Here is a 24,112-nt window from a genome sequence, read left to right on the forward strand (position 1 = left end):
GCCTCTGAGTCTTCAGAGACCACCGCACTCCTGGTCTATGTGCTATGATGCTATGTGTATTTGATCGTAGTCTTTGAAAACAGGTGAGCCCTGTTTGGTATCCAGGACAGGGGAGGGGAGAAACTTGTTAATCATGCGGTACTGGTACTTTTTCTGCGGTTCCGGCTGAGTCCCAGCCTACACTGTGCGCCTGGAGCAAGTTCAGCTACACCCACTCAGATGAGCAGGGGGAGGAGGCAGAGAAGGAGGGAGCGCCCAAGGTCATCATTTCCCCTCCACCCTTCCCTTGTGTGACCTGGGCTTCGCCTGCACCCAGAGGAAGGTAGAACACAGGTCACAGACAAATAAAAATCAGTAAAATTAAGTTTTAGCTTTGGGCGATCCAAGAGCCTCAGTTCTTGAGATTGAATATTGGCACGAGGGATTGTCACCCTCTGCACTCGGTTGACAGCCAGCCCCCCGCTGCCCGCCCTAAGGTGCAGTTAGCTCCACTGTACCTCTGCTCACCCGATTCTCAGCCCAACGGCCACTCCCTGATACAGCCCGGTTCCAGCGACTGCTCCACCTTGGGTAAGAAGTGTAGCAAATTACAACTCTAGCCAAAAACATTAATTTTTAAGATTTTTTTCCCAAACAAAATACTGTACAAAACCCCATTTTTAAAATAGATGAAAGCAGAGCTGCTGGTTAGCTGGAAGGTGGAGCACAGAGCCCGGCCCGCTCTCCCCCTCTGCCCACGGGATGCTCCAGGGCTCCCTGGGCCATGGCTTGAAACTCCTGCGCTAGGACTCCCAGGTGACAGAAAGCCCGCAGGCCCCAGGAAGCCGCCATGCACGCAGATAGTGGCGCCTCCTCCTGAGCAGGCTGTGGCTTCAGCCGTCAACCTGCCGCCCTGGTGGCGCCCTTACCACAGTCCCGGCCAGGGGGCTCTGTCCCCTGCAGCCTCACAGCCCCCACCCATCTCTCCTCACAGGCCGACGCCAAGATGGTGTGTGACGTGGTGAGCCGGATGGAAGACACCGAGCCCTTCTCTGCAGAGCTGCTTTCCGCCATGATGCGGCTCTGGGGTGACTCAGGAATCCAAGAGTGCTTCAACCGGTCTCGGGAGTATCAGCTCAACGACTCTGCCAAATAGTGAGTGTCCCTCGGGGAGGGAGGCTGGGGGCAGGGCGGTGGCAGGGCGCCCGAAGGGGCACAGGTATTGGTGGAGCAAGGAGGCCTTGGTGGCTCAGGCCACACCTGCTGTGAGGCGTTCTGCCGCAGGTGGTGGGTGTCAGGGAAGGAGGCCGGGGGAAGGCAGGGGCCCAAGAGACGGCCAAAGAGCGGGAATGCCCCAAGGACAGGACCCTGTCACCCGCTTGTTCTAAGAGTGCATGGCACTCCAGCACTAAGGCTTTCAGTGTAGCCGCCTTTTTTTAATGGTGCCCTTTTATTTTATTTTAGAGGAAATAATAAAATTTCCATTTCTCTGTATTCAAAATTAGGAATAAAGAATATGTAACTGCATTCAATCAACATGGTAAATAATTAGGCATATACTTTAATACTGTGACGTAACTAAATAAGGGGGAGGAAGGGGGAAAGCGGGGAGCAGGAGAAGGAAGAGAAGAGAGGAGGGGATGGGGAAGAGGGAAGCGAGAAGCCAGAGCCGGTTAGAAGGGGCAGGAAGGAGAACGGCAAAGAAAGTGCCACCAGGGGCAGGGGTCACAGGCCTGCCCTCTGCAGCTTTGTCACTCCAGGTGTCTCTAAGGACATCCTCCCTGGTTACGTGCCCTTGGCCTCTAGATCGGAGGCTCCAGAGCCCTAGGACGGGCAGTATTGGTCAGCGTCGTGTCTTCTGCCACGGAGACACTGGGACTGCAGCGTGGCTCTCAGCAGACGCACCCAGTTTTGCGTCTGGAACCCCTGCATTTAGTGGGAGCTGCCAGCGAGGAGCCCCTGGCTTATCCTGCCAGCTGAGGACGCAGGGCTCTGACCCGATTGGATTCAGCGGTCCTTACCAGGGCTTCCCCGCGGGGGCCATCGTGCTCCAAGGCTGAGAAGCCCTGGAAGCATTTTTGATTATCGCGAGGAGGGCAGGCCTCCTGGCATCTAGTGGGTGGAGGCCAGAGATGCTGCTAAACGTCCCACAGTGCACAGGACAGCCCGCGAGACAAAGGTCACCTGGCCCGAAACACCAGTAGTGCCGAGATGAAGAAACTCTAATCTTAACGGAGGCTAGGGCCCACACACGGCGTTCACTAATGGACGCTTCTGTTGGCCGTGGTGGTGGCTGACAAACTGGGGACCTGAGTAGGCCATTTCTGCACACCTAGACTGTCCCCAGGGCACAGACCTAGGTCCTGCAAGTCCCGGGTGATGGCTCCCTGGGCCCCCGGCCTGATGAGCCCCACAGACTCCTCGGTGGGCAAGGCTGTGACCCAGAGGCTGGGGTCTGCAGCTTCCTGTGCACGCTCGGTCACAGACCCAGAGCCGCAGGCCAGAGAGGCCCTCCTCCCTTCTCTCCCTGCCCCCCGCCCAGGTCTGCCTGCTGGCGGCTCATCAGATCCTCCCCTTAAAGTTTTACCCAGTTCACTAATTATGCCATGAGTGCATTGCAGAAGTAATGTTGAACAACACAGAGGGGCAATCGTCTCTTCCACCCCCAGACCTGCCCTCTCCCGCTTTTACCCATTTCCATTAATTTGTCCCAGTGACATCCAGGAAAACTTGACCTTCTTAGAACCCCCACTGTGAAATCCGGGGAACTCAGCTCTCCTTCCTTCCTTCCTTCCAGCTCTCTCCACCCCAGCTCCAGATTTTTGCTAGTTACAGGATTATTTTTAGTTCTTCCGGTGGTTACCTTTATATTATAGGTTTAAATAAGAAGCTTGAAACTTGAGTCAGTTTTTATCAACTCCCCCCGAGTGAGCTGAGGAAATTCACCTTCTCTCCCTCCCTCTCTCTCTCTCTCTGCCTCCTTTCAAATTTTCCACTTTCAAGGTTTATAATATTGCCGTTCTCTCCTGTTATCCGGGGTTAGGTCTTCTGTGCCTGTCCTCTGCAAGAAGGTCCCACAGCAGGAAAGAGAGGGGACAAGCAGGCAGTCAGGGCAGGAGGACCTGACACGATTTCTGGCCCAGAGTTGTGGTGGTGGTGGTGGCGTTTCAGCAGTTAGAGCTCATCCTAGGACAAAGTCAAATCATGGGTCCAGTATGTAAAACAGGAAGCCCCAATCCCCAGTAGCTCTCAGCCCAGCCCTTCCCAGTGGAGGGACAGGGCCCAGAGGGTGGGGTCCGCGTGGCCAGGCTCCTGAGCAGGGAGCCTCTGTGAACTTGGCCGGCTCTCCCCTCTGGACGGTCGCTCTGAGGCAGCTCCCAGAAACCCGGGAACCCTGGGCTCATCCAGCCGGGAGCTGTGCAAGAGGGTTCCATGGCTTGGTTAGCTTTGGCTTTTCCCAAATCCAGTCCCCCGCTGAACTGACCCTGCTGGCTGTCAGCCCTTCCCCTCCTGGCCTTCTGTCTTGAAGCCACTTCCTTCAGGCTCTTGGTCCTCTGGTTACCAGTGACCACCACCTCCTGCTCAGCGCCTGTGACCCTCCTCCTGGCTGCTCCCTCCTCTCTGGCCCCCTTCTCAGATGCCCTCACTGCCTCCTGCCCGGCCCTGGAGCTCCCGAGCTGGGACCTCTTCCTGTCAAGGCCGGGTGTGTGGGTGAACCTCCCTAAGCCGCTCATTTTAAATTCTTCCTACATGTGGATGACTCTCAAACTCCCATCGCCAGCGCTGCCCTCCCCCCCGACTTCTGCCTTAAGTCAGTACGTGCCAGTGGGACTCCCGGGGCCCTTTCTGCCACGCCTTCCTCTCCTGCCAAGTGCATCTCACTCTAGCAGGTGGGGCGTCTTAACAGCTCTTCCTGTCGTACCCACACCTGAACCTCAGCAAGGTGGCTCCTTTTGCGCATCACAGGCAGCATCTGACCCCTTCTCGCCCCTCGCCCCTGCCCACCATGCTGCTGGCTGTCACTACAGCCGCACGGCTGTGTATCAGAACTTCTGGCAGGAACCTGCCAGGGCTCCCGACTCACCAGCAGAAAAGGCCAAGTCCCGACAGTGACCTCCAGGGCACACAGTGCCATGCCCCACTCCAACACCTGCCGCTCTTCCCTCGGCCACCCACCCCAGCCTTGCCCACTCCAGGGTGGGCTTCTGCACCTGCCGGTTTCTCTGCTGGGCCGCTCAAGGCTCAGTCCCCTCTGTCTCCACAGTCCCAGACCCCTTCCCCAGCCACCTTTCACCAAATAGCCGCCCCAGCAGGCCTCCCTCCCCAATCACCTGATTCTTCCTCTGACACCACATGCTGACACGTCTTATCGTACCCATCTGTCTGTTGTCTCACACACACACACACTAGGACAAAGGCCCTGGGAAGGTGGCACCTGTGTTGATCTTGTTCATCGCCCCTTGCCCGGCACCCCAAGCAGTGGGGAGGTTGGCTGGGCAGTGGCTGCACATCCGGCTTTGCTGGCTGGAGCACGATAAACCCCTCTCCCACACCTCGCCGCCCTCCCGCGGCCATCTCCTGTGTGGGGCTCGGCCAGCACAGGGACACACCAGAGGGCCGGGTTGTCTGTCTAAAGGAAGTTTGCTCTAGCTGGTACAGGAGGGGCAAGACCAGAGGTGCCCAGGCCTGGTGTCCAGCTGGAGATGACAGCATGGGGCATCCAGCACAGCTTGTGAGCAGAGGCCGTGGGAGCCAGGACGGGGGCAGGCCCACAGGGGCTGGGAGGGGCTCCTCGGGCTGAGACCACAGCCTGCCCAGACCCAGTGGCCCAACAAGGAGGCCACGCGATGGCTGGAGCATACGGCTCACCCTGTAGCCTTAGCTCCCTACCACCCCACGGGGGACACGGTCAGGCCTAGGGTAAATCAGTCAGACCCAGGCTGGAGTCCCAGCAAAGTCCATTTCTAGCACTGCGACTTCAAGCTTACCCCTTGAGCCTTAGAACCAATCCAACCCTTCTGTTTTATTTTCTTAGGGGACCTTCTCACAGGGATTGGAGGCAGGCCTAGGTTATTGGCTTATCATAAACGCCTTTGGCAAAGGTGTTCGCCCTTCCCAGCCCTGTGGATGTCCACGAGCTGGTCAGCACGCCCACCTCTCATGCTGCGGTGAATGCAGCCGGCCAGTCCTGCAGCAAGTACAACCTGGGTCCCCACATCACCCCGGCTCAAACACTCGGGGCTCCTCCCATGTTGTTTATCCTGGCACCAGAGATGGGTGGCCTGGCTGGCCCCATGGATCACTGAATCTTCCTCCAGGCCTGGCCCAGCTCCCCACTTCCTGGTTTCCCACGTCCCACCCTGGCTTTAGGTTCAAACCTAATCCATAACCCTTGCAGGCAGCATTCTCTGCATGCTTGGCTCATGGCCTGGGCAGGTGAAGTGCAAAGGCCCAGTCTGACCCCAGAGCAAGTGGTGGCAAGGGGAGAGAGCCCTGATTCCAAAGACTTGAGTCCCAGGGAGGCCTGGCCACTGTGCGGCTGGGGAGCCCCCAAACCTCCCTTCCAAGAGCATCAAAGAGGAAGATGCACTAGATCCCTTGGTAAACGAGAAGGAAGTGTGGAGTGTGGAAAATGTGGGCACATGCTTGGGGTCCTCTCAAAGCACTACAGAGTTCTAAAAGTGTGGACTCTGGAGGCAGGTGTCCAGGTCAAGCTGTGTGCCCTTGGGCAAGGTGCTTACCTTCTCTGAGCCCCAGTTTTCTAATCTGTAAAATAGTACATTTAACTCAGGGAAGTTAAGGATGAAACACTATTGTACGTGTAAAGAATAGAAGCTACCTGTTGGCCATTATTATTTTTAAAATGAAGAAATACAAAATCGTATTATAACTATGGTAGTCTCATTTAAATGCTCAGTCGTGTCTGAGTGTGCTGGAGCTCTGAACGTAGCCCCTCTCTGAGGGTCTGAGTTAGAGGCTGTCTCAGGAGGCGAGGCCGGGACCATAAGCTCCTCTTGCTCGGTCGACCCCACCCCCCGCTGGCCCTGGCTGGCCACAGTCATTTCCCTAGTCAGCCGGTGAGGGACCCTGGCCGAGATGGGACTCTGCAGGTGGGTGGCCCGGCCTGAGCAATACCCGGGTCCTCGGTCCATGGTCCCTTGTGTGTTGCCATCCCCAGCTACCTGGACAGCCTGGATCGGATTGGGGCCGCCGACTACCAGCCCACCGAGCAGGACATCCTCCGAACCAGGGTCAAAACCACGGGCATCGTAGAAACCCACTTCACATTCAAGAACCTCCACTTCAGGTGAGGCCCAGGGGCACGCCCGGGCCCTGGCGCTGGGGCAGGTGGTGAGATACCAAAGGCACTTCGTGTTCATTGCTGCCAGGTTCAGGGGCTGGAGTGAGCAGGAAGGTTTCCCGGAGGAAGGTCCCGATGTGCGGTGTAAGGACAGGAGGATTGGATGGACAGAGGAGGGGCGACCTGTCCCCGAGGTGCCTCCTGTCCCCGAGGTGCCTCCTGAGGGGGGGAGGAGAAGGATCACCCAGGCTGCCCCTCCAGGGCCACCTGTGGGGAGAGTGGGGGATGGGGCTGGGGAAGCCAGGCGATGCCTGCGAGACCCTGAGGACCCGCGGAGTCTGGGGCAGGAAGGGCTGAGAGAGCGGCTGCCCCAGGCCTCCCGGGGCACGTGGGGGTGAGGCCTGAGAGAAGGAGGCTTTCCCAGGCACGGCCAGAAGCCAGGGCTGTGAGGGCCTCTGAACAGGGGCCTGAGCAGTAAGGCCGGTTTCTCCAGCCCTGCCGGAGGGCTGTGTCCCCACCTGGAGTAACCTCCGTGCTCTGAGGCCTGGGAGCTCCGGCCCAGCCTTCCAGATGTGGCTTCTAGGTCTCAGCAGGAAGAGAGGCCAGGAGGGAGGTGAGGGCAGGGAGCTCAGGCTCGTGGCCAGAGTAAGGCCCTGTTTCCTGGCCCTCTGCCCTGCCCAGGGTGGGTCTGGATTCTAACACTCCTTGCCTCCCATGTCCCCAGCCCTGCCCACTCCTGTGAGACTCAGGGGGCCGAGGCGCTGTATCCAGGTTCCTAGGCCCAGCAGGCCACCCTCTGTGGGGCTCTGGGAGCCACGCTGGGGCCGGGAACCTCGAGGCCTCCCTTGTCTTATGGGCCTCTCAGTCCCTCCTGCTCACCCGTCAGGAGTACAGAACGGGGACCTCGGCTCAGCCCTCAGAAAGCAGAGAGCAAGCATTCTGGAGTGGCCCAGAGGCCCTGGGCCACCACCCCTGCAATTCAGCCGAGACGGCAGGACCCACAGGAGGTGGTGATAGGACAGACCTGTTTCTTTGCTCCAAGCCCACTCTAATCTCTGCCTGCAGCTATTCTCTTCTGTCTGGGGGGACCAGGGGTCCTGTCCACACTGGGTCAGGGCACAGCCCCTGCCAACAGGCTTCTGGGTCTGGGAGGCTGCAGGGCTCCTCGCTCAGGGGGTTGGGGTGGGAGGCTGACTTCTTCCAGGAGATAAGTTCCACCTGCCCGCAGTCTCGCCCACGGCCCTCGTGGCCCCTGGTGGGTGGAGTCTGAGGGGAGGAGAGGTCAGGCTGTGCTGGGAGGGCGGACAGGGCAGAGGTGACAGCACCAGCTTTGTCTTCGGCCAGACCTGGGTCAGATCCCAGCACCACCACGGCCGGGCTCTCACCAGGAGCTTGGGCACGTCCTCAGCCCCTTGGTGGCTCGCTTCAACCATCCACATAATAGGTGACAGTTCCTGCCGGCCTCCCTCCCAGGCTGACTTGGAGTTTGCCCAGAGAACATGCCAGAAAGGACCAGAATGTGAATGTGCCACGATAGGGGGACCTCTCAGGGGAGTTGCTTGGGGGGCCAGCTCAGGTGCACCCTCTTAGTAAAACGCGTCAGCCGCAAGGACAGGTCTTTGAGTCACTACGTGTGAGCACAGCAGGGTCTCGGGACGGTGAAGGCTGCCCCTGCACCGGGGATGGCAGTGGCCCGGCTGTCCGTCTGCCAGCACCTGGAGCCAGGGCTCCCCACAAGGCTGCAAGCACCACGCAGCCCTGTCCTCCTGCCCTGCAGGGCACACTCACAGCCTGACCACCAGGCACCCCCACCCGCCTGGACCCTGCGCCACCAGCCTCTCTGTTCCCGCAGGCTGTTCGACGTCGGGGGCCAGCGATCTGAACGCAAGAAGTGGATCCACTGCTTCGAGGACGTCACGGCCATCATTTTCTGTGTCGCGCTCAGCGGCTATGACCAGGTGCTCCACGAAGATGAAACCACGGTGAGTGTCTCCGGGCCCCCTGGACAGGAGGCAGTGCAGAGGGGCTGGCCGAAGAACAGGCTGGCCAGAACCTGGGCTTTAGTTGTCCCTGGCAGCTCTGGGATCCAACCAGCTGCAGCAGCTGGGGCTCCCACCGTAGGCAGGCCGTGCTGGCTCGCTCCCCTGACTGCACTTTGCAGAGGCAGACGCCTCGTGATGCCAGCACAGCAAAGGGGGCCGGGGCCGCCCAGCTCAGAGCCCATGTGCAAACTGATCACAAACGGCTCTGCAGAATTTGGGTTTGGGCAGTAAGTTTACTAAAGTAAACTCAGCAGAGTCACGGAGGCTCTGTGTCATAGAGGCCAGGACAAAATTAAGCAAATCCCTAACAAACCAGGGTGCAACCAAGCAAGAATGTACGTGCAACAGAAATAGCAGTCTTAGCCTTGACAGCCCTCCCTGGAGTACCAGGCTCAGGTGCTGCAGGAGCCGTGCGGGGGGCCAAGATGCTACAGGACCCGTATTGGGGGCCAGGGGTGCTGCAGAAACTGTGCATTGGGGGGCAAGACGCTACAGGAGCCGTGTGGGGGGCCAGGGGTGCTACAGGAACCATGTGTTGGGGGCCGAGATGCTACAGGAGCCGTATTGGGAGGCAGGGGTGCTGGAGGAACCATGCACTGGGGGGCAAGACACTACAGGAGCCGTGTGGGGGGCCAGGGGTGCTGCAGGAACCATGCGTTGGGGGCCAAGATGCTACGGGAGCCGTGTGGGGGGTCAGGGGTACTGCAGGAACCATGCGTTGGGGGCCAAGATGCTGCAGGAGCCGTGTGGGGGGCCAGGGGTGCTGCAGGAGCCATGGAGGGCCTGGTGGGCCGGGAAGGGCAGCAGAGATAAGGAATGCTGGTAAGCGAGTCATGGCACTGAGCCCCTTGTTTGCAGGACACCAGGCCAGGCTCCCACCTCTGTGTGTACATTGCATTCGTCCTGCAGCCTGGGGCTCTAGCTTTGGCCACTGAGACCTGCTGGACTGGCTTCAGAGGGGGACAGTCATCTGCAAGAGGCGCAGCCTTCTTCTGGGCCTAGTCCTGGCTCTGCTACTCACTGGTTTGCTGCCGAATTTAGGCAGCACCCTTTCTGCCTCAGTTACTATTTTCTGTGAAAAGGAGATAATAATAGTACCTGCCTTGTGGAGGTTGTTGGCAGTGGAACGAGATGATCCACGTGCAGCACTTTGGAGCCGTTTCTGGCACAGCAGCGCCGAGCTGGCGGTTGTACGGTGGTTGGTGGGTGCCCTGAGCAGCCCCTGTCTGGGCTGCAACCTGCCAGCCTGTGGGCCTGTCCGCAGAGCCTGCAGGGGAGGCCAGTCCCTGCGCGTGGCCCACTGGGTCACCAGAGACAAGCCCCAGCGCTCCCAGGAGCAGGAATTGTGGGCTGTGTGTCACACCCTGGCGTCTGTCATCACCTTCCATCTGGAACACACAGACCTTCGCCACGAGCCTCTCGGGGTCGGCTCCGAGGGTTTGAGGTGCACTTGTCGCCGTGCTGGGCCTTGAGCAAAGCCTGTCTCCTCTCTGGGTCTCAGCTTCCTCATCAGCCCTGCCCTGCTGGCCCCCAGGGCTGCTGTGGGGACGGGTGAGCTCTGGCGTGTGGGCTGTAGGGCCACTGCTATGGGGAGGAGGAGCCGCCGCCCTGAGGGGCTTATGCAGAGTTGGGGGCTTTGGGCTGATGGGCGGGTGGGTGAACCCCGTGCCCTGCGCCAGCTTGCCACCTCGCTCTTCCTCGTGCAGGCCCCGCTGTGCCCTGAGTTGGGTTTCAGCTGTCGTCGTTCTCGTTGGGTCAAAGAGTAGGCCTGGTCCTGACCCTGAGGGCAGGGGCAGGGTTCCAGTGAGTGTAGGGGCTGAGCCTGGGACTGGCCTCGCACTGGGTGGCCTTCCAGTCTGCCCTTCCTATCCCGGCTGGCCGGCCCTGGCTGCCCCGCAGGGCTCTCCCCCCGGAGCACTTGCCCCCAGCCCTGGTCTGCTAGGCTGGAGCAAAGGGCCTGGACAAAGCCACAGCACATGGGCCACAGTCAGGATGGGTTCTTCCTTAGGGTCCTTCCCTCCCCCCAAACTGGCAACCTTCGAAGCCCATTGCCTGGTGGCAGCACGATCAACATCGCTGCCGTAGGATTAAGTGGCCACCGTGTTGGGGGGGGGGCGTGTGCAGACGTGGACAGCTGGGGAACCGGACAGATCTCGCCCAGGGTCTACTGGGCCACGCCGGCCAGCTGTGTGCGATCGTGGGCCATCGCCCCGCCTGCCCGGGCCTCCACCTCCGCCTCTGTGAGTGGTGATGATGGTAGGCAGGCCTTGCGGGCAGTGTGAGGACCTCGGGGCTGAGGGCTGTAAGCGTGGCTGCACCTGGGAGCCTCCGCTCCGTAAGAGGCAGCTGCCACCACTGCGTCCGGCCGCCGGGCTAGAGGGCAGGTTGCAGGATGGGTGCTCTGCCCCAGGGGGGCAGGAGCGAGGCCCTGGGGACCCAGGCCTTGTCCTCAGCTGGTCTTTCTGGTCAGCCCTGTGCGTCCCTCCCTGGCCTGGGGTGAGAGCTGGGGCTGCCCGAGACCACAGTGTCTGCCGGCAGCTCCTGAAGCTAGGCCAAGAGGTCCCCGGAGCTAATGGCTGCCGCCTGCCATCTGGCCACCCTGTCTGCCGCACCCCGGGACCCCGAGGGCCCGGTCCTGGTCTCGTTCCTGCTCTCAGCACCGCCCAGCCAGGCCTCAGGCTGCCACAACTTCTCACCATCACTGCCGCCGCCACCGCCTGCAGGGCCTTACCTTGCCAAACCAAGGCCAAAAGCATGGGCAGATTCTGAGAGACCCTCCGAGCCGGGCAGGTATGAAGCACCTCCCTCTGATCGAGTCCATCAGCTAAGAGTTGAAAGCAGCAGGTTCTCAGGGTGCCGCTGGTGACTTTGCTGTGACGCCTGCCCAGCCCGCCCCTGCGCCCGCACTCGGCTCAGGCTCGTCCTCGCCACGCCGGCCTTCATCTCCAGCCGCGCAGGCCGCGGGCCCCGGACGGCCTCGGCCGCCACCAGCCTGCATGGGGGGGCCGCCGCGCGGACTGGCCCGGATGTCCTGGCCCGAGACTGGTTGAACCAATTTTTCAATTTTTTCCTCTCTCTTTCCCTCTTATCTTCCTCTCTGTTTTAATCTCTTTTGCTGTGTTTCATCTTGGGCTTCTTCTGGCCCCCTGCTGAGAAACCAGCCCCATCAACCAGTTCTCCTAGAGCCTCCCCGGCCCCAGCCATGGCTCAGCCAGCCAACCAAAACGCCCAACCACACCAAGGCCACAGCAAGATCACCCCCGAGACGCTGTCCCCCTGGCATCTGCTTCCAACTCGGGATTAATTCGAGGATCTCTAAGTCCTCGGTTAATGTTTCCCAACTGAATGCGTGCACCCTCCCAACCTTGCTGTCGAAACCGAATGACGCCCCGGTAGAGAAATCTGCATGACCCGCGGTTCCGTGTAGACCTGTTCGGTGGTGGTTGCGGCCCCTGCCCTCAACATGCATGGTGCATGTCCTCTCCATGCACTGGAGCCTCTCCAGTGACCTCACAGCCCCCGCCCGGGCCAGCTCTGGAAGGGGGCAGCATCCTCCCACCCCCGCCCTGCTCTGCCCCACCCTGCCTGCGTGTGGAATGAAGCAGGGCCGTCTCCTGTTTGTCCCCGGATCCTCCCGTCTCCGTCCCAGGCTGCGTTCAGCCGCACCGGTGGACCTTCCCTTGGCTTGTCCCGCTGTGTCATTGGCCGCGGTGGGCAGGGCCCTGGACGCTGCCACCCCTCACTCGCCCCTCCGCTCTGTTGCAGAACCGCATGCACGAATCCCTGAAGCTCTTCGACAGCATCTGCAACAACAAGTGGTTCACGGACACGTCCATCATCCTGTTTCTTAACAAGAAGGACATCTTCGAGGAGAAGATCAAGAAGTCCCCGCTGACCATCTGCTTTCCTGAATACACAGGTAGAGACCCGCCCCAGGACAGGGGTCCCGCAGCCCGCCCGCGGTGCCCCTCGGAATCCAGCGCGGAATAGGCCCCCCGCGCCCGGACTGTGGATGGCGAGGGCTTCCCACCAAGGGGAGCAGGGCTGGAGCCTGGCTCTGCCCCTGGCCGCCGCGGGGCCGTCCTTAAACAGATGCTGTCTCTGAGGGGGACACTGAGTTGCCGAGGGGTGATGAGCAGGAGCTTGGGTCAGGCAGCCCAAGGTTCATACCCTAGCAGCCCAGGCAGATCATGTGACCTCTCTGAGCCTCAGTTTCCACATCTGTGAGATGGGGGGGTCGCTGTGACTTGGTGGCCTCCCTCGCATTTTGCCATGAGGATGAGCGGATGCGCATGCAGACCTGAGCGTGGGGCCCGGCGTGTCGTGGTACTTGCTGTGCGTTTGCTGCTGCTGCTGGGAGCGTGACTAACTCAGCAGCATCCCAACAGCACCTCCCACCCAGGGTTGCCACAAGATTCAGATGACAGAGCTTCGCAAGCAGCAGAGCCCTGGCTGCCCTGTAGAAGTGCGGTGGACAAGAGGCCAGCGCTGTCGGGGTTTACCCGACCCTGACCATGGGGAGGGCGGGCGGGCAGGAGGACAGACTGACCGGGGCCCCTGAGGAGCTGCAGGGCCATAGCCCAGAGCCCATCAGCTATCTGGAGATGGTCAGGCCCTGGCCAGAGGCGACGGGGCTGTCCTCAGCCTGGTCTGCCCTCAGGCCCAGAGAGCACAGAGCAGGTGCAGATGGTCCCCGCAGGGCGGGCCTGTGGTTGCCAGGGAAGGCCTCGGGCTGACTCCACTTCCCTGAGAGTGGGCTTGGGGCAGGCAGGCGTCATAGCTCTCCCCACCCCCTGTCTTCCCTTCCTCCCCGCTCAGGATCAGGCCAACTGCCCCACAGGCCTGGTCCCGGGCGTGTCTAGCCAGAGGTGGTCAGGGCTGGATCCCCCTCACCCCTGCAGCCAGCTTTCTCCCTAGCCATAGCTGGGGGCCTGCGGCTCTCATCCGAGTGACCTGGGCTTGTGGCCTGTGGGGCAGTGGAACAGGCAGGGTGGGTCAGTCACCAAGGCCAGCTTGGGGCTGGGGTGGGGAAGGAGGGTACCACTGACCAAGGGGTCTGAGTAGTTTGCTGCAGTCCCAGGGACACTCCCCTCCCCTCCAGCCCAGATTTGGCAAAGAGCTGTGGTCTGCTAGACCCTCGAGGCCAGGCCTGGTGGCCTGCGCGCATGTGCTTCAGATGGCCCAGCCCCTCTGGGCATGCCATTCCAGCTCCCCACCCTGCCACTCCCTGCATGGGCCATCTCAGCTCTCCCTGTGCTGGGTCCAGATTCCTGGAGGCTGTGGGGCTTCCGTGCAAAGCCTGGGTCCCGCTCTCCTGCTCCCTCCAAACCAGCAGCTTCTCTCGTGCACTCCCCTCTCCCTGAGCCTACCTGGGCACCAGAGCAATCTGGTGCACGCAGACGAAGGCAGCAGGTGGCCAAGCCAGGCAGTTCTTCCCCCAGAGTGACCGCCTGAAGCGGGAGGCGCTCACAGACTGGTCCTCCCTCCCGGCCCGGCCTCAGGGCTGCTCTGCAGGTTCACAGCAGGAGGGGGCCCAGCCAGGGCGGCCTCAGCCAGGGCCACTGCAGGAGACCAGTGCTTTCCAACCTCTTTCCACGTGACCCCGTGGTAAGACGTAAAGTTTGCACACATGAGAGGGAAACAGAAGTGTCACTAAATAGCACTCACCCTTAATACAGGTGACACGTGGGAAGACTTGATATCTTGTTCCTTCCTTCCGTGATTTTTACACTGGACTGGAACCGGTGACTGAATGCGTGACCCGCTGTGGATATGGCTGGTCAGCCTGCCCCACCCCATCAGGTTTTTCCTTTCTTGTCGCCTCGGAGAGGCCCGCGCGGGGTGGACGTGCGGGCAGGGCTGGGGCTGTTGCGCCAGGCGGGCCTCAGGCCTCGCTCACCGGCTCGCTGCCTGTTTGTCCCGCAGGGCCCAGCGCCTTCACGGAAGCCGTGGCTTACATCCAGGCCCAGTACGAGAGCAAGAACAAGTCGGCCCACAAGGAGGTCTACACCCACGTCACCTGCGCCACGGACACCAACAACATCCAGTTTGTCTTTGACGCCGTGACGGACGTCATCATCGCCAAAAACCTGCGGGGCTGTGGCCTCTACTGAGAGCCCCGGCCGCCCTGCCTGGCACCCACCGCCCTGCCCCGCCTGCTGCCCCCCCCACCCCCGGAACCAGAGCTCCGCCACCCTCAGACCACTCCTTGCACTTGAGGAAGAACACCCCAGAGGCTGGCAGCAAGGGGCGGGGAGTGTCCTCCACCTGCCCCACCCCAGGCCCGCGACATCAGAACCCGGGGTAACGCGGGGGCAGGGCTGGGGTGCTGAGCGCAGCCCAGGAGGCCAGGAGACTCGAGCCTCTGTGGCCTCCGCTGTCACTGCCGCCACGTGTTGCATTTAGAGGCCGGGAAGGGAGGAGGGCCGCCGTTTGTCCAGGAGGGGCACAGCCTGCACTTAATGACTCTCTTGAAGTCTTGGAGTGTCCTCCTGTCATCGGGGGTGGCAGGACAGCCCCGTGGCAGGGTGCTGGCAGGTCGGAGGCAGTAGGGGCCATCCCCCAGCTTTGCCTGGGGTCTCTGGTCCAGGGCAGCTCCAGAACCAAGCAAACTTCCTGTGCGTCTGCGGCTCGGGCCTGGGCGAGTGCCTTGCTCCTCCCTCCCCCTGGGGCTCAGCCCCTCCTTCTCTGTGTGCCCTTCCGCGGCCATTGCCCTGCCTAGGCCTGGAGATGCTTCTGAAGCCGCCTTATCCCAAAGGCAGCGGGCAGGGTGGCAGGAGGGCTGAGCGCGCGGCTGGGACAGAGGTTCGGGAGAGGAGGGGGTGCCGGCGAGGGGCTGTGGGGGCAGCTCTGCGTTGCCTGGCCTGGGGCCTCCGCCTGGGCCTTGCAGGCCCAAAGATGACCCGTCTGCTTTCTCCAGCTGCCCTGGGCTCAGGCAGCCGCCCCAAGGTGTGCGTAGACGTGCTTTATCTGATTCACAGTGAATTCATTTCAAGCCCGCAGGCGCAGGCTGAGGGCTTTGGTTTAGGGGTTCTGTAGCTGGGGCGGCCCCGGGTGGGGTCTGTGGAGCAGGCCCCTGCGGCCAGTGCCCTGCTTCGCTCATCTTGGTGAGGAAATCGGGGAGTTTGTCTGCAGCATTTGGTGTCCCCCCAGCCCCTGGGGGCAGAGGGAGCGGGTGGATGGGACCAATCGCCTGGGTGAGCTGTGAAGGGCCCAGTCAGACTCAAACACGCCCCCCTGCCCCCCACTTTAGGGGGAGAGTCCTAGGACCCCTTAGAGGGGCTTCACTGCAGAGACCCCTGAGCAGAAAGGGGTGGGGTATCCTCTGTGACCCCGGTCCTAGCTGGCCTTGGGTAATCGACACACCCCTCTCACTCCGAGGTGCCCAGGCCGGCCTGTGTGCTCGTGGCAGGCTGTGCCTGGGGACCCAGCCCGCGCCTTGAGAGGCCTCTGCCTCCCTCCTCCAGCCCTCCGTTCCCCCGGCCGCCACTCTGGGCCCTGCTCAGTCCCTGGCCGGGCAGGCCCCTGGGCTCGCACGTGCAGCCCTCTGGACTGCCCCAGAGCCAGGAAGAGCTTGTGCCAACAGCTCGGGCTTGTTGGCCCCAACAGGTACAGAGCTCTGGGTGGTGCATGGGAGATCCAGGGGACCCTCCCTGGTGCCAAATGCCTACAGGGACGGTGCCTCCAGGAGCCCCTCCCTGGTCTGGCCATCCTGCTGCTGCCTGTAGCAGCCAGGCTGCAGGAGCTGCCCTGCCAGCCCAAATCCACTTTTGTTTGCTCACCTATGGTGTTTTGGAACTGGTACCAGGTGCTGGGACGTGGCAGAAAGTGTCCATGTCCTGCCATGGGCGGCCAGGGCCAGCCAAGCCATTTGCCCACATTGCCGACAGCAGCCGTTTCCAGCATCACCGCCCTGGCTGAGGCAGCCATGCCCCTAATGCTGCTCCAGACTGTGACCCCAACTCAGAGCAGCTGGCAAGAGGCCAAGGCCAAACCCCACCTCTAAGGCCATCACCTGCCAGTGGGCCACCGGCCCTCCAGCCCCAGAGCTCTCCACCTCTGCCAGCCGCCCCTCAAACCACAGGGGGACAGTGGCCAGAGAGCCCCGGGCTGGGCTCAGGGCTGGGCTCAGGACCGCAGACCCCTCTGTGGAACCAGGGTGGGGAGCAGGTGCTCGGGCCGTCCCACCCCTGGCCCCAGGCTGCCTCCCTCCCCCAGACGTGCGTGGCTCTCTGCCTCTTGCCTCCCACCGGCCTGCCGGGGTCCTTGTCCTTCCGAGGTATCCAGGGAGAAACTGTCTCCCCGTGCGCGTCTCCCGTCTCTGTCATCGCTGGCAGCTCCACCAGGGGAGGACGACTGAGGGTGACAGGCAGGTTTCGGCTCCGTCGTGAATGTGGACGTGGGGAAATGCAAGTGAACAGACGTGGGGGTGTCTTGCCCACAGTGGCCCGCGTGTGCTGCCATGGGGCCATGGGCAGCTCTCGGCATGGCTCCAACTTAGCAGGCCAAGGGGAAAGTGACTTCTAGGAAGTGCCTATGCCAAACGTGTATGCCTGTGGGCACGCTCCGTGCCCTGCACCATGGCCGTCGTACGAGCCAGGTCTCATCCTTCCCTCTGAGCACTGACGGAGGTCCCCAAGGCTCTCTGGCCTGACTGGAGGGGTGAGGGGTGCCCGAGGCCCAAGGCTCAGCTGGACTCTGGCCTGAGGAGGGCGTGGGGTCTGTCCAGCCCTGAGCAGAGAACACAGTGTGGGCCCCGCCGACAGCTTTGGCATTCTGGGCTCCGTGCAGACCCTAGGTGCCCGCTGCCCTGTCCCTTCCTCTCCCCGCTGGGCCCAGCAGAGCCTGGGGCCTGTCTGTGGCTGTGCACTCCCACCGGGGCTAGTGGGCACACCCAGGCAGGAGCCCACCACACCTGGTGCAGAAGGTGCCTCTGCTCCTGGGCCCTCCCCAGCCCAGCTCCACACCCCACTGTGGGAACTGGAGGGCCCTGCTCTCTGGGTACTGTACTGGGCTTCCCCGAGTGTCCCCAGGGACAGGAGCAGCCCCAAGTCCCCACCGCTCAGCCCCATAAACAGGCCATCTTCTCTGCAAGCCGGTTTCACCCAAGCCCTTCCCTCGGCCAGTGAGTCCTGCAGGGGAGAGCAGCCCCAGCTCCCACCCAGCACGGCTCACGGTTAGAGCCGGGGGCTCTCTCTGGAAGTCCTTCCTTATCTCTAGCCCGCATCCTTCCTCACCTCCCCCTTTCTTTCTTGTTCTGACCTAGCGCCCTCTTCAACACCCTTGGCAAGTAAATCCACACAGCCCAGGAGGGTTCTCAGTGAACCCTCAGTCCCTTTCCTCCAGACCGCGTGGTGGCCTGCACGCCCCCTTTTTGGGAAGTCTGGGCGCAGAGCCCCTTCCGCTGCCTCTGCTCTTTTCGGAGTCTCTGGAAGCCTTCAGGTAGTCCTCAGGCTCCGGACCCGAGGCTCTGGCATCATGGCCACCAGAGGTCCGGTCTGGGGTGCTGAAAACAGTCACCCCTCCAGCCAGTTCCCCGGTCAGGCCACAAGCCGACAGAGTGAGGGGTCCCAGCAGCGCAGGGAACAGGGCCAAGGCCTGACCTGCTGTGACGGGGTCTGTGGTCGGGCTGCCCCTCCTCTGCAAGAAGAGCCCTGATCCCCCTGCCCGGAGAGTGGGCTGGAGCCTCCGGACACACCCCGCTCCAGCCAGCTGACGGCCCCTGTCAAGGAAGGGGCAGGACGGACCCCTCGTTGAGAGGGGCTCCCTCTGGAAGGGGAGCTGTCATCCCAGGCCCAGCGCCAAGACCACCAGCGTAAACACACAGCCCCTCCCAGCAGAGCCCACGGCCGTGCCTGGGGCGTCTCCCTCCCCTGCCCGCCACACGCCCCGTGTCTGCCCTCCCAGCTCTCAGCAGCGGGCCCTTCACCCCTGCTCTCCTCTACCCTGCTGGCCTGGCCCCCACCCCCACTGCCCCCCGCGCCCCTCCCGCCCACACCCTCCTTAGCGGAGCCTTCGCTCTTAGGTACAGTGGTCCCCTCTCCACCCGCCGCCGCCACCCACCCATATTAACTGTCATTTTGTAAGAGAAGTGACTTGTTGGTTTAATAAATCTCTAGTTATTGTAATAATTTATTGGCTGCCGTAATGTATTTATTAGTCACCTACCGTTAATAAAAAGTGCCAGCTTTTCCTAGCGTGAGCGTGATGTGTTGTGTCGGTGCCCAGGGAGCTTCTGCCAGGCACACCCGCACGACGCATGTCCTCGTGCCCTGCCCTGGTCGGCGGATGGCAGGCAGCCTGGCAGAGCGGGCACAGCCGTGCCTCGGGCAGGAGGACCAGGGCAACTGGCCGCCTGTCAGGAGTGCCGCCGGGCAGGAGCGCTGTCCCGTGCCAAGCACCTTCCTGTCCCGGGTGCTTGGTGCTGGCCTCAGCGCTGCTGCCAGCCAGGCCGCGCCAGCACCGCTGCCTGCTGCTCCTGGGCTCCCCTGAAGTCTGGGGCAGGTGGAGGACTTGGGGGAGACGGCCTGGGGAGGGTTCCCAGTGGCTCCGCGGGATGGGGTCACAGGCAGGGGCAGGTGGCTGCTGGCTGGCTGTGACCCCTGGCTTCGTTCTCTTTGCTCACGTGATGGTGGTTCCGTTTGGAGTGCTCTCGAGTCTGCTTCCTCCGGGGAAGCTTGTAAGGACGAGCTGTTCTCTGACTCCTGGTGACGGGTTCTGCTCAGTGGGGGGTGGCAGTCAGGCCTGGGGGGCACAGCGGGGGTCTCGGTGCGTCCCCTCCCTGCCCTGCAGCATCTATCTCCCCTCCTCAGTGCCCTCCCCAAGTCCCTGGGATCAGCCTTTCTTTCCGGGCTCCCTCCAAGGCCCTCTACCCCAAAACCCAGGTCTGGCTGTGCATGTCCTCTGCTCCCTGGACCTCTCTGCTCTGCGTCACTCCTGGGACCGCAGACCTTCTTAATGTGCGTGCGTTCTCTCCCCGACTAGACTGTGAGCTCTCAGAGAGCAGGAGCCTGACCTGTCACTCCTCCATCCTGTGGCCCCCAGCGGAGGGCCTTGCATGCGCCAGTGGCGCTGGCGGGAAGGAGTGAGCGTGTGCTAGGGCACCGGACGCTGGGGGCGGGGCAAGCCTTGGCAGGTGGACCCGAGGAGCCTGAGTGAGCTGGCCGGGTTTCTTCCTCCAAGCCTAAGCCCCACGGCCTGTTGAAGAAGAGACCTTCAGCCCCTCCCACGTATCAAAGGGGCACAGTCCCCACTCTCAGCTCGAGTCCCGCTGGCAGCCCCTCTGATTCCCACGTGGCCCTGGGGGTGCCCAGGCCATATGTCCCCAGCGTGTCCCCCAGCGTGTGTAGACCAAAGCAGCGTCCGGGACAGATGTGCAGTCGAGTTGGGAACTTGCCTCTGGCTGCGGGTTTTCAGCTCTTTGTTGAGAGCTACAGGGCGAGGCGCCTCTGTGGTGCCCACTGAGTCCTCGGGTGTCCGAGCCTCAGCGTGCCGCCCCCAGATGCGGTCCAGTGAGCCTGAGTGTGCACAGCTCCAGCCCCGCACGCGGGTTCACGGGCCGCCGGGAAACCTCCCAATGCCCTGCCCTGAGCAGACTCTGCTGAGACCGCACGCACGGGGCCAGCGAGTCTTGCTCCTCCCTGGGTGGGACGGTGCAGACGCCGGGAGACTTTCCCGGAGAGTGAGGCGTTCTGGCGGAGGGTGAGAACGTGCTGGGGTCACACGCGTTCGCTGCATTTGTTTAGCAGAATGAAAGGACAGTGCCGTTTGCTGCAGGTCCCAGAGGGGCACAGCGCCATGCCGCAGTCTGGGCGCTCCTGGGGGGAGACTGAGAACTCAGACCACCCCTCCGCTGCCAGCCTCAGCCAGTAAGGACAGGGTTTGGGGCTGATACCCTTGCCAGGGCTGGTGTCATAATGCAGGGGGGGACGTTACTGAGGGGAGGACGAGCCAGAGACGAGTGGGGTGCCCCAGTCTCTTCCTCGTTACTCCTTGATGCTCCCACTCGAGACGCTGATACCGACCCGGAGAAACCTGGTAGTAACTTCTAGATGTGGCCCAGAGCTGGTGCAAGTCTCTGCACGTTAGGGTGCCAGCTGTGCCACCTCAGTGTCCCCCAGGCGTCGACGAGGCTGAATGACACTAGGCAGGTATAGTGCCGGCTGCTGGGTGTCACTGCATCTCCGACCCTCCTGCTCAGACAGGGACGGCGGTGGCAGTTGACGCAGCAATTCGCTCGGCTTCCGCTGTTTGGTTGTCCCTGGGGGCCGAGTTCATCTCTCAAGTGAATATGCCCAGCAGCAGCTACACCAGCTCTTCTCATTCCTATTACTTGTTCCAATCTTCTTACTGCTAAACAGTCCAGCCTGGGTTACCTCTGGGCTTGGGCTCTAGACCCACGGAGTTGGGTTTGCAACGGACAAGCCCCCAGGGCTGGGACAGAGTTCTTGGGGAAAATAAGGGCAGCTGTCCCTCCCCCACCTTCCCATGCGGAGATGGGTGGGTTCACAGGAAGCACGCTCTTCTGCACTGCCGGGGCGCAGGTTACCCGAGTGAGTGGCCTTGGCATCCCCAAGTGGAATAAATCAGCCTTGCCCAGGGCAAGAGGCTGGCCGCCTCCCTCTCGGCTTTTCGTGGGGCGCCCAGCACCTTCCTCCATTTGCTTGTGCGGGAGGCAGCACTCCTCGGCCTCGCATGGGGCACCTTGCAGGGCAGATGCGGCTGAGCCGGACCAGCCGGAGGGGGCGTGGCCAGTCCCCCGGCACTCCTGGAGGCAGCCCTGGGCAGGGCATCCCCAGGAGGCTGGAGGACCTGGCCTGACTTCCCTTGGCGCACGCAAGGGGCCTAAAAATTCCTCTCACCAGCAAATACCCCCCACCCACAAACTGGGTCTGGGAGGAAAGGTCCGATCCAGCATCCCCAGGACCCCCAGCACATTTGCACACGCAGCACACACACACACACACACACACACACACACGTGTCAAGAGACCCTCCCGTGGCTGTGGACTCTGCGGTGGGGGAGCCCAGGTCGCCCTGTCCTCGGCCTCCCCAGAGAGCCATCGCCGGCTCCCAGTCCAGTCTCTGCCACCGGCCCTGAGTTGACAGGTGCTCCGGGAGTCGGGGGTGAGACGCTCTGTGACACGTTACCAATTGCGGGTTCTCTCAACAGCCTCCCGGAGGAGCTGGGGGCACGGGGCCCCCCTCGGGCTGCTGTCCCGCCCGGTCCCGCCCTCTGGAACCTAATTCTCCTCTTCTCTCTCCCTGTCTCTGTGTCTCTCCCTCCTGCTGTCTGTCGTGCTCTCTCTTCCCCCGCCTGGGGCTGCAGAACCGCATGCACGAGTCTCTCATGCTCTTCGACTCCATCTGTAACAACAAGTTCTTCATCGATACCTCCATCATTCTCTTCCTCAACAAGAAAGATCTCTTTGGCGAGAAGATCAAGAAGTCACCTTTGACCATCTGCTTTCCTGAATACACAGGTGGGTGTCACGCGGCCCTGGTGAGAGGGACTCACTGCAGGAGTCGGCTGAAGAGAGAAAGGAGGGGAGGGTGCCACCAGGTGTGCCCCCCCCCGCCCCGGGACACAGCCCTGAGCGTGGTGGGAAGTGGCCCCTCCTAAGCCGTATTGTTGTGACCGAGTGGCTCTGGAGTGACAGGGCAGGGAGCAGCGGCCAGGATGGGACCACAGGCTTCCGCTTCCCCTCTCCTGGTCGCCCTCAAGAAGGGGTCTCAGGATGAGCAGGAGAGCCTCCCCTCGCCCCTGCCCGGGGCGGGGCCACATGGCACCTTTGTGGGAAACAGAAAGGGGGACGTGGCCTGTGAGTGGGGCCTGGGCTGCGTTTCAGCCCCACCTGCCTCCTCTGCTGTCCACTGTGGTGCCACCCCCACCCCTGTCCCCTTCCTCCACCCCGTCCTCCCCCAAATCAACCTCCACTCTCTGCCAGCCTCCTCCACCCCCTGCCTCCCCTGTTCTGCCTTCTCTGGGGCTTTTCTCCTACTCTCGGGAATGTGTCAGAGATCCGCCCCCCCCCCCAAAACAAGGCTCTTGCCAATGGGTGGATGAGGGAGGTTGGTGTGCGTAGGGCGGACCAGCTCTGGGCTGCTGCTGGAGGCTAGAAGCAGAGCTGGTGGGATACCAGCGTCCAGCCCTCGACCCTCTGGGGAGAAGACTCTAGGGGTCCCTGGGGTGAAGTCACCTTGCATGCTGGGAACAGGGGCCAGCACCCTGCAGGGGAGGAAGATGTGTCGTGTCCCCCTCCAGCTTCGGGCACAGGCTGACTCAGCCAGGGACCCACTAACAGCCCTGGAGTGAGCCTACAGCCATGGACTGAGTCTCAGGGCTGCATGGGTCCCCACACCCAGTCACAGGGCTCCCAAATTCCAGTGTACATCGATGCAGCTCTCTCCACCCTTCCCCACTGCTGGGAACAGCAGTGTGAGGCAGGCCCCATAGACTCGCTCCGTGCACCTGTACCCTCCCGGATGCTCTGTGCTGCCTGGGAATCTGCAAGGCGCCGGCCGTCCCAGGGCACAGAGATGGAGGCAGGGCCAGGGACCGTGCCCTGCACTCGGGCTCTCTGGCCTGACGGATGCCAGGAGCACAAAGTCTCCAGTAGGGCAGGTGGCCAAAGTAGCCTCTGGAGCCAGACCTCTGCAGCTCTGAGCAAGTGACTCGCTCACCGGTGCCTCATTTCTGTGCAGGCACCAGGGTAGATAATAATGCCTTCCCCATAGGGTGGCCGTGAGGATGGCTGGGGCGACGCGTGCGCTGCGCCAGGTCCACACTGGCTGTCACCCAGAGGCTGAAACCAAGGTCAGGGGGACAAGGAGGAGGTGCCTGCTGCAGGGTGGAGCGAGTGCAGGGGGGCACAGGACAGGCCTCGAAAGGCCCAGACCCGGCTACACCGGGGCCAGGAAGAGCCCTGACTGGGCAGAGCCTGCCGCAGCCCTCCGGCTTAGCAGCCACTGCTGACCTGACCTCTTCCGACCTCAGCAAAGACCTTCCTGGACCTACTCTGGTCTTCATAAAGTTGTGGTGACAGGCCCCTCAGGGGCAGGCCCAACACTAAGCCCTTCCTTGTCCAGTGTCCCACTGGAGCCCAGTTTGCGATGTGGCCTGATAAGCGGCCAGTCTCACTGCTGTGCATTTGGAGTGCCGGACTCCTCCAGAAGATGCCCCTAGTCGGAATTTGGGAAATGTCTGAGTTCTCCAGGATGACAAATGGTCAGCAATGCGGTGGCCCCATGTCGTGCAGGCCTGTGGGGCACAAAAGAATTGGAGGGGTGGGGGGCGGGCGGTGGCCGTGTAAGGGACCGTGTGGGCCAGCATGGGCCAGGCAGGGACACTGGACTCGGCAAACTCAGAGCAGGCACGGGGGACGTTCCCACCATCTGCACGGGACGCCTGTGGCACTTTTACCACGGTCTGCACCCCGTCTTGGCTGTCTGTGGACGGGAAGTGCCCTGGCAGGGTCCCCGTCAGGCACTCGTCTGGGCTTTGATGGCTTCGCTGTGGGCTCCGCCTGCCCTGCTCTCGGCATCTGTGCAGCGGAGGGTCAGGGCACTCCCGCCGGGCTGCCAGACACCCCGGGGCCCCCACCCCAGCCCTCATATGTGCTGTCACTGGCCCGGAGTCAGGTCTTCTTATGGCTTTGGAGGAAAGGAAATCCCTGCAGCAGCGGCCACCAGCGACCCCACCTGTGGCGCGCACCTGGCCTGCAGCTGGAGAATGAGGCGGGGCCGGGTGGGGCCGGGACAGGGATCATCCCGCACCCAGAGTAACACTGGA

The 24,112-nt window shown here is 62.3% G+C and overlaps 1 protein-coding gene across 2 annotated transcripts in view; it reads left to right on the forward strand.

Annotated features, from left to right (window-relative positions):
• Positions 1–24,112, forward strand: part of GNAO1 (G protein subunit alpha o1) — a 159,098-nt gene that overhangs the window by 131,460 nt on the left and 3,526 nt on the right. The window contains exons 4-8 of one of the 2 annotated variants that reach the window (XM_012755945.2): positions 974–1,134; positions 6,158–6,286; positions 8,133–8,262; positions 12,088–12,241; positions 14,248–18,642. In XM_012755945.2, coding sequence (XP_012611399.1) covers positions 974–1,134; positions 6,158–6,286; positions 8,133–8,262; positions 12,088–12,241; positions 14,248–14,435 — 762 coding nt within the window. In that variant the 3' untranslated portion in view covers positions 14,436–18,642. Of the gene's footprint in view, positions 1–973; positions 1,135–6,157; positions 6,287–8,132; positions 8,263–12,087; positions 12,242–14,247; positions 18,643–21,649; positions 21,804–24,112 lie in introns of those variants that run through there. The other variant, XM_012755944.3, reaches the window with a different exon arrangement.

This window comes from Microcebus murinus, chromosome 20 (genome assembly GCF_040939455.1).
Source record: "Microcebus murinus isolate Inina chromosome 20, M.murinus_Inina_mat1.0, whole genome shotgun sequence".
Lineage (NCBI taxonomy): Eukaryota > Metazoa > Chordata > Mammalia > Primates > Cheirogaleidae > Microcebus > Microcebus murinus.